At 43.5% G+C, this 14,220-nt stretch overlaps 1 protein-coding gene across 3 annotated transcripts; it reads left to right on the top strand.

The window, feature by feature from the left end:
• Nucleotides 1-11: 11 nt before the first annotated feature.
• On the top strand, nucleotides 12-13,990 carry TLDC1 (TBC/LysM-associated domain containing 1). 3 transcript variants are annotated; one of them, XM_006022737.3, is made up of 8 exons: nucleotides 12-79; nucleotides 2,850-3,040; nucleotides 5,248-5,478; nucleotides 6,161-6,305; nucleotides 6,919-7,359; nucleotides 9,469-9,587; nucleotides 10,750-10,929; nucleotides 12,040-13,990. In XM_006022737.3, the coding sequence occupies exons 2-8, from the start codon at nucleotides 2,873-2,875 to the stop codon at nucleotides 12,157-12,159; spliced, it is 1,404 nt and encodes a 467-aa protein (XP_006022799.1). In that variant the 5' UTR covers nucleotides 12-79; nucleotides 2,850-2,872; the 3' UTR covers nucleotides 12,160-13,990. The 3 variants fall into 3 exon arrangements, with proteins under 3 accessions (XP_006022799.1, XP_025058907.1, XP_025058908.1); XM_025203122.1 differs by lacking the exon at nucleotides 12-79 and adding an exon at nucleotides 2,644-2,699; XM_025203123.1 differs by lacking the exon at nucleotides 12-79 and adding an exon at nucleotides 2,671-2,703.
• Nucleotides 13,991-14,220: the final 230 nt, after the last annotated feature.

Raw genomic sequence — 14,220 nt, 5'->3', positions numbered from 1 at the left:
GGGTGGGGCGCTCGGCGTTGCGGCCCGCGGTGGGGAACCAGCGAGAGCGGCGGGTCCGCCGGGGTCGCGCGCGAGGGCGGTGAGTCACGGGAGGGGGCGTGGCCTCATGAATATTAAACACCGGGGAGAGGTGCTGGTTGCGCGGCCTCAGGGCTATTAACGAGGGGTGGGCGTGGTCCGAGAGTGGCATCATGCATATTAATAAGATGCGGCCGTGATCACCGAGGACTACCGTTGATATTCAGGAGACAGGCGTGGCCAACCACCAAGGCGCGTTATTGATATTCATGAGATGGGCGTGGCCACCCATCAAGGAATCTCATTGATATGAGATGGGCGTGGCCACCAAGGAGCCTCATTGGTAGTGGCAAAATGGGCGTGGCCAAACATCCTCATTGTAATAATGAAAAGCGGGCGTGGCCACGTGATACAAATCAAGGGTGCCATTGCTTATGAATATTTATGATTGATTCAAATTAATGAGCGGGCAATTCATATTGTTACTGTTAATCTAATTATGAATAATGAATAGTGATGCATGTGTGTTTGCGATTTACCGTATGACTTCACCGTGGCTATAAATATTAATGAGGGGGCGTGTCTCTTTCCACGTATTAATTAGATGCTGGATATTCCTACTCGTGGCTTGCTGCTGGCCACTGATGTCACGTGGCTTGGGCGAGAGGGAGGGGTCATGAATATGTATGAGCAGGGTGTTAATATTCATGTCCGTGCAAGCCGAGGGCGGGTCACATGCCCGCCTGGGGGCGGCATTGCTGGCTCTTATCCAAGCCCCGGGGCCGGGGCCCCCAACCATCGGCTCCAACCTCCGGACCAGGCCCCTGAGCGAACCTCCATGCTCGTGACCGAGTTTCGGGGGCACCCCTCGCCCCATCACGGCTCCGTCTGGCTGCCGCGGCAGGCGGCCAACGCACGGGATCGCGGCCAAGCTGGGACCCGGCAGTGCTGGGACCACTGGCGAGTCCTGGCCTGGGTGTTAACCTGTCTATGCCCCGGAGCAGCTCCCTGCCTTGCCGTGCGCCCTGCCAGCACGGCTGGGGCCGGTCTCCATGGAAACCCCATCCCCTGCAGTATCACCGTGCGGCTGCTGCTGTGTTCTCCGTGGAAACCAGCCCCAGCCATGCTGGCAGGGGCTGCTGGGAAACGGAGGCTGGCTGGCAGTTGCCCACCCCTGCTGTTCTTCGCCATGAACAGATGTGGGGCTGGTGAGCCGCCTGACCTTCCTGGTGAGGCGGCTCACCAGCTTAACAACTTACTGGCCAGGAGGTCCCAGGACTTGGGGCCACGGAGAGAAATCCAGTCTGGAGTGGCTTGGGCTTCGGTTCGCATCTCCCCGTGGCACGGCCATGGTGCTCGTAGGGATTTGGGGGAGGCAGGGAAGGGTTAAACTCTCCGGTTAAACTTGCTGATTTGAACACATCCTGACTTTCTCTGATTTCTCCATCTCGGGGTGAAAAGGGCAGGAGATGGGGGCTGAATCCGAACCGCCAGGGAAAGCAGGAAATGTTGGTGGCAACCTTTTAAAAAGAAGAAAAAAAAAAAAACCCCCAGGGAGGAGAGGTGCCACCTGCCAACCAAGGGGGGAAAGTTAATTCACTATTAGCACAATAGAAAGGAAGTGGAAGTTCGTGTAATCTTTAAACCATGCAGGGTGCAATTCTCTGCTGGTTGAGACATGCTCAGCCCCAAGCGCAGTGGAGGAACAGGAAAGGTGGCTCTGCGCTGTCTTTGCCCTTCTGTCTGCTCTGAGTCACTCCGCTGGTACAGTTTGTCCAGCCGTGAAGACGTCCCTACGCGCACCTGAAGGGCCGTGGAGGCAGCTGAGCACGGTGTGCTCCACCTACGTGCACTACTGGATCAGTGAAATATTTAACACCATAAACACAACAGTGGTCCCCGCTTGTTACTGATAGTTTCTATTGTAGCTATCTGCATATCACTGAAGTACACAAGCTGTTTAAGTACCCGGTGTCTTTCAGCCCCACTGTCTGCTTCGTGACATCTTTGCTAACTAGACAGAAATGGTGACGGGGAAGAGCTGTCACAGGGTTGCTATTAGAAACCCTGACACCGATCTGAGCTAGTCACTTTTATAGCTCTTATCTCCCCTCATTTCCAAAGCTTCTACTAGCAGCCATCAGACTGACTCATTTGTAGTAAATTGTGGACAGTCTGCAATTCAGTTGCAATTTACTGAAAATGACAGGGACGAGTCTCATCCTAGAAACCTTGCAAATTTGGTGCACAAATTCGGTGTATGGAAAGAGTTTTCACCTGTTCTGCATTATTGACTCCTTGCCTCTGGCAGGTACAGTTTTGCTCCTAAGCGCTAATGGCAGAGGTTGGCTTCAGTCCATCAGAAAGAAACATCAGAAAGAAACAACCTAATTGGTTTGCCTCTCCTGATGTATTCCAACTGACATTTTTACATTAACTCTGTATAAACTAATTTAGTTGTCAGATCTTATCGGTTTTTCCATTTGATGAGCCTTGAGTGACGCGTGTGTTGGTAGAAAGGGCGGGTGGGCGTAGCGTGTGTGGTTTAAAGAACACATTAGGTGTTTTAATACTATTTAATGTTCGTATTGTTTCCTTTGAGTGCATTCAATCTCTATTTTTGCTGTGCTTGCAGTACTTTGTGTGTGATTTAATTATTTCGACTTGCAAAATTTGTGCCTGTAGGTCAGGAATTCTTTCTTTTATTACCAAGGTGTGGGTGTGTTTTGGGGGCAGGGGAGGAAGCGGGGATTGGTTCTCCCTTCCTCTCCCCTAAATCAATCTTTTCATGCTTTTATTCATCTTTTTTCTCTTTCTTTGTTCCATCGCAGGACTCCATCACCTTCCTGGAAAGATGGGCAACGCAGAAAGCAGCTCCTATCAGAATCATCTTTCCAGGTTTCTTCCTGAAGAACAGACGGATATTGATAAAGTATTTGAGACCTTATCTGGGGTGGATGGTCCAGCAGGAGTAAAGAATGAAAAAACCACCAGAAAATTTGTGACTCTGGCAAAGCTAAAGGCAAGAAAAATCTATCGATCGTGATATGTCTGTAATGTAACGTGTAGAATATTACTTTAGAGGAGAAATGCATACTTGTGGACAGTTAATTATGGACATTATTACATTTTAATATCACATTAAATATTTCTGTATGGAGAAGGAGGTTCAGAAAGGGATTAGATTTATGGAGCATAGGTCCATCAGGGGCTATTAAATACAACAATTAGGCATGTAGCCCTGAGTATGATGGATTGAATAACTCTACTCATGCCCTGTTTCTAATATAGTTCTTTTAAATCATCTGCTATTTGCCCCATCAGATCAGATACTGGGTGAGCCTGGGCCTCTTATTTGACACAGTTTGGAATTTGTAGGCCCTTATAATTTTTCTCTTGCAGTTTAAGGTTAACTGTCACTGTGTTTGTACTCGTTACCTTTTGCATTGCACTCAACAGAATAAACAACATCAAGTCCAATTATGAAGTAACTCAAATATGCAAATATCTTTTGTCAAAACCCTCCAAGGGAGAGAATGTTGCAGTTTCCCACAATTTATGATGTGTTGTAATTTACAGAAATTCTTGGCGAGTTGTAACATAATTAGATTCGTGTTTGCTCATATCGTTCTCTTTCAACCGCACCCACAGCCACTAATCTTCACACTTGGCCAGAAGAGAGAAAATTTAATTTTGCTTGATGAAGCCAAGGCTGTATGTTTTACCTCATTAACATATATTCCAAATTGATTTGCTTTGCATTGATTTTCTAATCAAGAAAAGAGGGGAAAATATTTTTTTTTTGTAATCCTTGACAACTTGAGTGGGACAGGAGGCAAATGTGTAAGTTATGACAATACAAAGAGCATATTTTTATATAAGCATCCCATGCTATAGGATCATTGAAATAAAGTTGAAGGAAAGCAGCAACATGGTGAAGGGCCAGATATTTAAAGTATTAAGGTATCTAACTCGTAAATCAATGAGATCTTTAAATATCTAACACCTGGTGGCCTGAAGACCTAGGTTCCCTTCTTGTCTTTGACACTAACTTGCTGTGGCCTTGGACAGTCACATTCCTGTCACCCTTAGTCTCTCTCTCCCATCTATTTAGATTAGAAAGGCCAGCTCTTTTTATTAAAGCTATTTAAGTCCTTAAAGATGCAGGTAGGGACCTAGAGAGATTTAGAAAAGCTCCCATCTGCCTGAATCCCTTTAAAATCTCTGATGGTATAAGAGCTTTTGCTCTCTTTGGGAGCTCCAGCTGTTGCCATGAAACAAATAATAGGTTGCTGGCTGAGGGGTATAATATAACTCTTGCTATTTTGGATCTGTTCAGGAGAACAATGACCGCTGTCATTTTAGTGTAGTTAGTTCTCTTCAGACCCTGTTTAAAAAGGAAATGTGAAGCTAAGGATAGGTGTTAGTCTCATGTATGAGCCTCCTAAGCCATCCTGTATCTCCTAGGACAGAAGAGTGTAGTTGTAGTGATGACAGAGAGAGATGTGGGCCAGTGATGCAGCTCTGAAGTCATCAGGTAAGCTGCTTACAGGAGTTTCCTGCAGCTTGCCTCACTGCAGGCTCCTATGGTGCTTTCCTAAAGCAGCTCTGCCCTCAATATACTGTTGTGTCTAAGACTTGCTTCCGGTTCTGCTCCCAGTGAAATCAGTGGGCGTTTTACAATTGATGTCAGCGAGAATGGGTTACAGCCGTGTGTAATGGCTGCTATGATGCAGATACAGAGTTTGCGTTGGCTTCATTAGAAATCAAACTAAACCTATGAAATTTAATCCAGCAAAGGAACTTCGCCTGCCTCTATACCAGTGTTACTGCAAAGGCTTGAGTGACGTTTCTGCTATTTTGCCTGGTGACCCCTGAGCTGCAAACCTCTGAATCCATGTTTTCTTATGGAGAGCCTTGGTTTGTGTCTTCTTAACTCTTCCAAAATTCAGTCCTAACAGAGTTGTTGTAAAACTATCATGGCCTTTACCTGAAAGTCAAACAACAGCTTACGGGAAGCCTGGACGCTATAACCGGGGATGCTATAAAATGATTGATTAAAGATGGGGATTGTCTTGGAGAAGTGCTTCAATACAGGCTTCACACTATTCGTATCTATTAGATGTTGGTCATAACCACTGCACTCGGGCACAGATATAGCTTTAACTCTATATAGAATTCTTCTTCTTCCAAGTTCAAACCTGTCCTTCTTGCTTCTTTCCTGGACAGGCCTACACACAACAAGCATTACCAGAGCAGATGACCGTCAGATTATTCAATGGAATGAGAAGTGTCAACCTGCCTAGGAAGGCTGCTGGGCCAAGCGAACAGATCGTTAAAGAGCAGTTCGTAATGTTTATGTCATACCTTTTAAAAGGCCTGGCGGATGAGAAGAGTGGCATCATAATGGGAATGATCTCTGAGACGGCAGGGCCTGTGACGGGGAAACAGATCCAAGAGGTGAAGGGGAAATTCATTGGCTTTTGTTTAAAACTAGACATTTGTTTGGAGGTAGTGGTTAGAGCACAGCACAGAGAATTAGGACTGGCTCTGATTTTGGGTGTATTTTGGGGCCAGGTGTGTGTGGCAGGTGTTCCAAGGGGAGGAGAGCCTGTGGACTTTTCCGCTGCTACCTTTTTTGAGCTGTGCCCATTGGGTAGCCCTCTTGCGAGACAGTGGCTGGACTTAGAAGAACTCAGTGACTGTTCCTTGTCCATACCGCTCTCCCCAGTGCTGGTCTGGAGTGGCTCAATGGGAGAACAGTCAGGAGGGGACAACCCACCTGCTCCCTGGAGAACTGAGCAAAACTGAGCAGAATTCCTCTGCCACTGCCCCGTTTGGGCTACTTATAAATGACACAGCCCTTTATTTCTGCCACAGGTTGCCCATATAGAAGAGCTGTCTCTTACAAAAATGTCGAGAGAGCAGAGGTGTACAAAGCATTTGAGGGAAGGGTGTAATGTAGATGGGCGATACTTCTAACACTTAAGTACAGCAGTAGGTGTCTTGTTCAATCAGATTACTGCCATCTGTATTGATGGTTGCCCTGGCTGCTAAGAGTCTGGGGTGCTTTGGTGAGGTTCTTGGTGATTTTTTTTTTTTTTAATATGGAGTTTGTAATGGGATCACAATCACCTTTAAGTTCACAGAGCATCTGGTCACTGCTACAGTCCATGTACTGAACTACAGGAAGGAGCTGAAGGGCTGGGATCTGGAAAAGACTCAAGATATTGCCAGCGGAGTAAAGACTTTGGCTTCTCAACTGCTGTCAGAACTGAGACCTGCAGGTGAGCTTGAACATACTGAAATGATGTACTGAAAAGTGGCACAGACCTCACAAAATACGCTCGTCCTGTGAGATCTGTTTCCTTGAGCCATATCTGCCTTGGATTTAGTTTAGATCAAAAACCAAAGACTTAAGGATTGAGATCAGATCTGGGACTTTTAATTACCCATACAAGCTGCTTCTTGGAGTTCCAGTGGCTTTTGGCCTCGAAGTCCCAGTTCAGTCCCAATTGCAGATTTACGGCTAGGTTTCGTAAAACATTGTACAAGCACCTACCTCATATTTGAAGGGCATTTTGGGGCATCTGTATCCCTTTATGGTTCTCTTTAAAGCCATAATATTAGACCCCTCATTTCCTACTATCTGTTATGTTATAATAAAGACATCATGGTTCCTTACCACCTTTTACGCACAGCTGCTGCCCTTCTTTCTGGGCATATTTACTCGATCTGGTTGACAGTTTCAGCTATCTTTTGCTCTGTCAGCATGCATTGTTAATATATTGGAAATACTGATTTTTGGATCTTGGATGAAAAAACACGTTTTCTTAAGGAATTACATAGACTTGAGGCCCAAAGCAGCTTTGCCACTAACTTGTGTTAATATGTGTCTAGGTGGAGAGAGTCTCGTGGGTGCTGAGCTACAAGATGCCACGTGCGATCAAAGTGTCATTGAGGACTGGGTGTTTCGAGTGCCACAGATCTCTACTTTCCTCAGCATTGTTATCAGGCTGGGGCTCCTTGTTCTTCATTCAATTCCAGACGAGGCCAAAGACCTAGTCAATTTGGTTCCCAAATGCAAAGGCGTCAAAGGAGAAGGATTTGTTAGTCTCCTTGACATGCCATCCATTATTTATATCAACTCCCATCTGCCAACGGAGCTGCAGCACAAATGGAGGCTTCTGTTTTCTTCTAGGCTTCACGGAGAAAGTTTTTCACAGCTATGTGGCCATGTTGTAAATAAGGGCCCCTGCCTACTGGTCGTAAAGGACACAGATGGATACATCTTTGGCGGGTTTGCATCACATTCGTGGGAAGTTAAACCGCAGTTTCAAGGTAAGAATCTTATTTTTCTGCCTAAATCTTATACCGCACAGTAGCTGCACGGGTATGTACCGCTGAAGACTTTACTAGTAGCTTTTGGCTTAATGACAGAAAAGAACTTTTACAGGGTTCTCACGTTGCTCTTCTTCTAAGGAATTTTTAATTAAAGTTATCTGCCCCATGGAAGAAAGTAATTTGAACCTGTAATACTTCTCATCTCTTCTTTTTCACATCCACAGTTGTTCATTTTATTAGTAAGACAAAATCTTTAATAGAAGAAATTCTTACAAACTAGGGTTTCATCAAACCATTCTTTCACTATTGTTTTCCTTAGACAGTCTTTCTTTACCGGGCAGGCTGGTGCTGTAGCTAGAGTAAATGTAGTTTTTGTAATGAAAGTACAGTTCCAGAGATGTGGTTCCTTACAGATACCCTTTGATATCCATTTCCTGGACCTGATAATTCCCCAGTGATACTGATAACACACATCATCCTCCTGTAAAATATATGCAGCGCGTGTTTCCTTGTGCTCCAAAGCAAAGTCTCATCTGGGATACCATTAAAAAATAAATGTCTAGGTATTCGTCGCTGTTGCCAACTCAAAACTATTTGGGGTGATTGCCTAAAGCTTGTTTGCTATTCACTGACAATTTGAAGAAACTATAGGATTTGCTAACTGTGGAATAAACACCCTGGGATAGAGTTCCCCCTGAGTTTTTGGAGCTATATGAGTACGATGGAGAGACTGTAGCCCTTCAAACTGCAGACTAAATCAAATGTCCAGTAGATGGCAATCTTTTATTTCTGGAGCAACAGCTAGGCAGAATAGTAAAAACAGTACCATTGCATACAGTACAGCTTACTCTGCTACACTGTTTGTCAGGGTTTTCAATTTAAAAATACAGTGGTGTGGAGCTTGTTGACTAAAAACTTTAATTTATGCTGACTTATTTATGCCGCTTAATTTACGCTGCTTAACTTATTTATGCTTTTTCATTGACAAACTTTGGGGTGCTCTTAAATTAAAGCACTGGAGAACTATGCACAAGGTAGCATATCAATGTGATTGCTTTGTGTCTAGTATTCCAGTGTTTTTAAATGTGGCAGTGCTTAATTGAGTGTATTAATTGGTGCCTTTGGGCATGCTGAGGAGAGGAATTGGAGGATTTAAATAGTCAAGTTATTTCATTTGCAAATGCTACTTATCATATGTACTAGTACATATTTTAATTGCTGAGAAGTTTTGCGAAAGATTTGTAATGCTTGCATTCAATAAACTGTCGTGGCAGGAAGGATAACAGGATCTGATGTTGCAAGAGACACTTTCTAACTTGTGGTTTTAACTCACTAAGCTGGAAACACAAGGTCTAATAATCCTAGTAAAATTTTGCAGTGATTCAACACTGCACCGACTCAACAGACAATTGAGAGTTCTTCTGTTCTAATACAAACTTCCTGAGACATAGATTGACTCAGTGCATTGCATATGACTAATTTCTAAAATGTTCTTGGCTTTAATTTACCCCTTAGTCTATATTCTTTGCACAGTGATAAATATATCATTATATATGTGTGATGACTCCCGTGAAAAGTGAGTAGCAAATATAATATTCTACCATGCTGTGTGGATCGTACTTTGTACCATCTTTGCACAGGTATAAACAACAACAAGGGCAAAGCATTGGAAAGTAAGGGCCTCGCAAAGTCCTTTTGCACATACACATCTCCCACCAGGCTGAGCTAACTGACATCTGTGCAATTGTAGACAGAAGCAGGATGTGCGTATGGGTCTACTGAACCAATCCAGAGTAAACTGGTGCAAGTATTGGGAGTAGACTAGCTTATATGTAGTACTCTGAGATCCCTGAGAGACCTCAGATTCCTCCCACACTGATGGACATGCACTCCCTTTGATTTCAGAGAGGCCTCAAAGGGTGCAACTGAGCAATATAACTACATGCCTTGCTTACACATCGGCGTTGGCTCTGCTGCCATGCCAGTACTTGTCTGAATCTATTTAGCTGGGCCTTTTTAAGATCTTCTTACCTATCATATTTGTAGGCAAGTCATGTTCTTGCCCTTCATCTGGTCTCTGATACTTTATGCTCTTGTAATTGGCAGGTGACAACAGATGCTTCTTGTTTTCCATTTTCCCGACTCTTGCCATGTACTTGTACACTGGATACAATGACCACTACATGTACCTGAATCATGGGCAGCAAACTATGCCAAATGGACTCGTAAGTACTAAGAAATGACACATTGGAAAGTAGAGTCACAGCTGGTATCTTAAAGGGTCTTGTAAATTTGCTTCTGCTATTTCAAGCTCATTTATTTCATGTGCTGTGATTCTCAAGGGAGATGTTCATCTTGTCACTGGTATATTGGCTTGAGACTTTTCACAGACGGACCGTTTATCTTAACGTGTTTTCATCCAATGTGGTATCTGGATAGTGGTAGTAGAATTGGTGCCTATTCACCTATTTACTTTAGTTGAAGTTCATGCTAACACACTGAATTGATTAGCTTAAATTTTTCTTCATATATATCTAACCAAAATGATTATCAATTATGAAGATCAAATTTCTGGAGGAGTTGAGGAGTAAAAACCTACACATAAGTTGAGAACAATGTGCAAATCTGACATCCAGCGCTCTGTATGCTGTCATGCTCTGGCTGTTGGCTGAAAGAGCTGGTTGCCTATCTCTACATCATTTAAAGAGCATTGGAGCCACTGGACCCGAGACATTGAAGATCCAGACAACCTATCTTTAGTGTGATGGCAGTGTCACCCTGCCTGATGGTTTATGTTGGGTTCATACACAGAGCCTCCCAGTACAAATGGTGCCCAGAGATTGTAGAGCCTGTTACCCTACAGCTACATCGCTAGAAGTTCCCCATGTCTAGGACCCTCCACCGGCCTGCCACACCATGGTGGAGTTCACATTTCTGTAAACAGTAAGGGAAATGTTCTGCCATGAAACACATCAGCGTGGTGTCAGCAGTTAGCTCAGAATCACTCATTTCACTCTTGCTTTAGTGAAAGCAACATCAAACTGTACTCACTTCTTCTAGGAGAAGGCTTCACATGAGCATCCCCTCACTGAAAAAGGGAACGGATGGCAGGTGTTAGAATACTCAGTGGGTTCAGTTTCCCAAGCAAGGAACAACTAATGTGTTTGCAGAGTACCCCGCTTCTTGTAGCCCTGTTCAAAGGGTGTATGGCACAGATAATGTTTGGGTTGCACCCACAGGTGTTTGATTTATGTATGTCAATTCAGACTTGCTTGAAACACTTCATTTGAAGTGTTAGGATGATGAAACTAATGGTTTACAAGCTACCACTTACAGCTCAGTTTCTAATTTTACATATATTTAGTGAGTGTTTCATTTACTTTACAGGGCATGGGTGGGCAGCACGAGTACTTTGGGCTCTGGATAGACTGTGACTATGGGAAGGGACACAGCAAAGCAAAATCTAGATGTACCACCTACAACAGTCCTCAGCTGTCAGCTAAGGAAGACTTTACACTAGATGCCATGGAAGTGTGGGCAGTGGGAGAGGTCCCAGAAACTGAAGAGGTAAGTCAATATAATGTCTGAAAGCAGCAGCAGGAAATGCTGAAGTAGAAAAAAACATAGTGTAAAAATCAAGCCAGAAATACTAGAAAGACAACTGAGTGGATATTGATATACAATGAATGTACTTTATTCAGGGTTTGGAGTAACTCGTATCTGCTAATGCACAAACAGCTGTGATGCCAGCATGGTTGCTATGAACTTGTTAGCATGAGATGTCTCATTTCTGATTTGAGCTCTGAAACGGACTGAATTCTGGCAAAATGAATGCAAATGTACAGAACTGCACATGGGATAATACTGAACATGTTTCTGTTGGGGTTTCAAATGTGCTTACTTTTTAGCAATGTGGTTGATGCTTAATTGCAGCAACATCTGTTAGTAGTACCCAAGCTTGTGGTTTAGCAGCAATATTTCATCACAAATATTTTCCATACCATGCCTTCCGGTGTTACTCTGTATAAGAGAATCAGCCCTTTAGATGCAACATAGCCCCAGGCCACCAACACATTGCTGCTAACAAGTGTCAAGTGTATTGTGAAAAAGCCTGTCATTTATTTCCAAAGCACTCATTGCCATGACAGCAAAATATTTGCACTTCAGAAGTTAACAGACACTGTAGGTGCCACTTGGAACAGGGAGGCATCAAGGGAAGAAAGGATTACTGTAGCAGGTGTCTCTTCCATTAAACAGTGGGCGTATGGCTGCTATTATACAATGGGCACATGCCTTACAAACAGCAACAGAGCCCGTCTTTTAGGAAAGACCTGTCAGGCTGTGTTTGCATCACCTTTTTCGATGTTCCCGTCTGTACCTGAACTATTGGGTCAGATTAAACAGTTTGTTCCAGCTGCTTTGTGACCCAAATAAACCATAAATGCTCACCTGGCCCCTTCAGCCAGCTTTATGGCTGGCTTGCATTCCCGGGGCAGTGCAGAGCTGTTAGCATGTCATGGTGAATCTGTTCTGTTTGTAGACACCTTGCTTGGACAGCACGCACCTTCATTGTAGACGGCTGTAAAACCAAACAATCAGCTTGTATATGATTGAGGGCCACTGACTTGTGACCTGGCACCATTTACCTTTTAAATTGCCCTCGTGATTTTCTTTCAGATAAAGGGTAAGAAGAGTGTCCTTGATGCTGACCCTGAGACTCAGGCCTTGCTGGAAATGACAGGGAAGAGTCGTCAGAGCGAAGGGTTGCGAACACCGGTGGAAGACGATGATAATTGAAGTGATCTTGTGACTCAGGAAATTCTACCTGATTCGGAGACCTAAATTTTCTCAGACAGGAGATTTTCTCCTCTGTTTCTACTTGCATAATTTCCTGAAAGTAGCATGAAGTATGAGCATGTAATATGTAGGTTCTGGAAGATGGCATGACTGTAGGTTATTTGTGTGGGGAGAGTCAGCATTTTAAATAGCTGATTAAGCCCTTTATTAATGCTGTGTTGGTTGTAGCGCTGTATAAATTGGATAGCCCTCCTAGTAGGCCCATCTTCCTCTCATCATGCAGAATTAAGAACAAATATTAGCACTGCTGCATATTGACATGGAGTATTAATTGGGACTATATATAGGCTGTTCAAAGATGTCAAACAAGCTTCTGATACCTCAGCTGAAAACTTATTTCTGGCAGATTAAATCAGGTCCATCAGTGTGTTATTTACAGTAACAAAGCAAATTAAGTGAATCTTCCCTAAAAGATGAATTGGACTGTTGTGTGTACAGAGAGTTTAAAAAATGTTTCAAAATCCAGCTTTTCGATACGTTCTAGTGTACAGGATTTTATGCAGAAATACGAAACACTGGATGTAGTGTTTCTGGCATTGCACTGAATTATGTTACACGTGACTTGTTTCGAGTTCTAGTTAATTCATGAGTTGGTATAGAATATGCCCTGTTGCTTTTACATTTAGCAAAATGTAAAGGTCAGAGAACCATTTGGCAACACAGGACTCCTAACCAGTTGACCCAGTCCTGTAATCTTTTTACTCAGGAATAACTCCCATTGGACAGATTGACACATCTCATGGAAAATGACTTCACTGGTGGCCTCATCCAAAACTGGTGTGCAGGGTTAGGCCATAAGAAGTGATAAGTCACAAGCCTTGCACAGATGCCTTGAATGGTTCAAGTTTAGCATTGCCTGGAAAAAGAATTTTTTCATACTCTGGTTTTGGTTTTAGAAAAACTAACAATCAGGATATTTTTTTTTAAAGTACCTTAACTCCTAGTACACCACTACTTTTCCTCGTTTCTCTATTTACTGCACTTGTCTCTGTTGGTGAGTAGTTACACTCAGGGCTTTTTGTATTAGATTCCAGTCCCAGCAACCAGTACGTTGGTAGCTTGACTATTGCTGACTTTCCAACTATGTAATTAACTAATTAATAACACCTACTTGCACTGGGGACCATTCCATCCCATCCCAGGTAAAGAAACAGGGAATTGAAACTCAGTATTTGTCCTCATGATTAATACGTATAATTGAGCATGCCTTTTCCTAGTAAAAAAGATGGTTTCAAAGAATCTTCCTATTCCACTGTCTGTTGTCAGAGAGGGGACTTGAATTTTCACTGTTACCACAACTTAGTGCAAATAACATCCTGTAACAGTATATATGTAGATACAGATAGGCTCCAGTTAGGTCTAACACTAACCTGAAAGTATATTCTGATATACCTTTTACCATGGTGCTTGTGTATAGGGTGCTGAAGTAGGCCGTTTCAATTAGCCTGCACTTGTGCCTTCAATGTATACTGTGAAAAGTAATGGTTCTGGAAAGGGGAATGTGAATGGATCCCTCCAGCTCTTGCTCTTGGTAATCAGCTACACATGTTGTATTCTACCTATAATGATGGTTATGGTGTATATGGTGTCTAGTTAAACACATAGATGTGTCAGGCCTGAGCCAGTATTCTCATACCTATACCTTCGGGTGTCTATACATATGCTCCAGGATGGAGGGGAGAGAGTGCATTAACTAAAGCTGCTCTGATAGCTGCTTTAATTAAAAGTCTTTAATTTCTGTGTCATGTGTATTCAGCATCCCACTCTTCAAAATGGCAGTGGGGGTGCTTGAACTAAAGCTCATTCGACAAGCTTCAATTCAGGCACCTTCGCCACCATTTTGAAGTGTGGGGACACTGAATAGACGTGACACGGAGGCTGCTGGAGCGCGTTAATTAACACGCTTCAGCAGAATAGTGTCTGCTCTGACACGTGCTAATCAGCATGCATCGGAGCAGACATCTGGCAGGTGTATAGGTGCCCTAAGTGATCAAGAGAGGC

Source organism: Alligator sinensis, unplaced genomic scaffold (assembly GCF_000455745.1).
Source record: "Alligator sinensis unplaced genomic scaffold, ASM45574v1 scaffold228_1, whole genome shotgun sequence".
Classification (NCBI taxonomy): domain Eukaryota; kingdom Metazoa; phylum Chordata; order Crocodylia; family Alligatoridae; genus Alligator; species Alligator sinensis.
The sequence above is the reverse complement of the archived record's forward strand: the minus strand, read 5'-3'. Positions and strand labels throughout refer to the sequence as shown.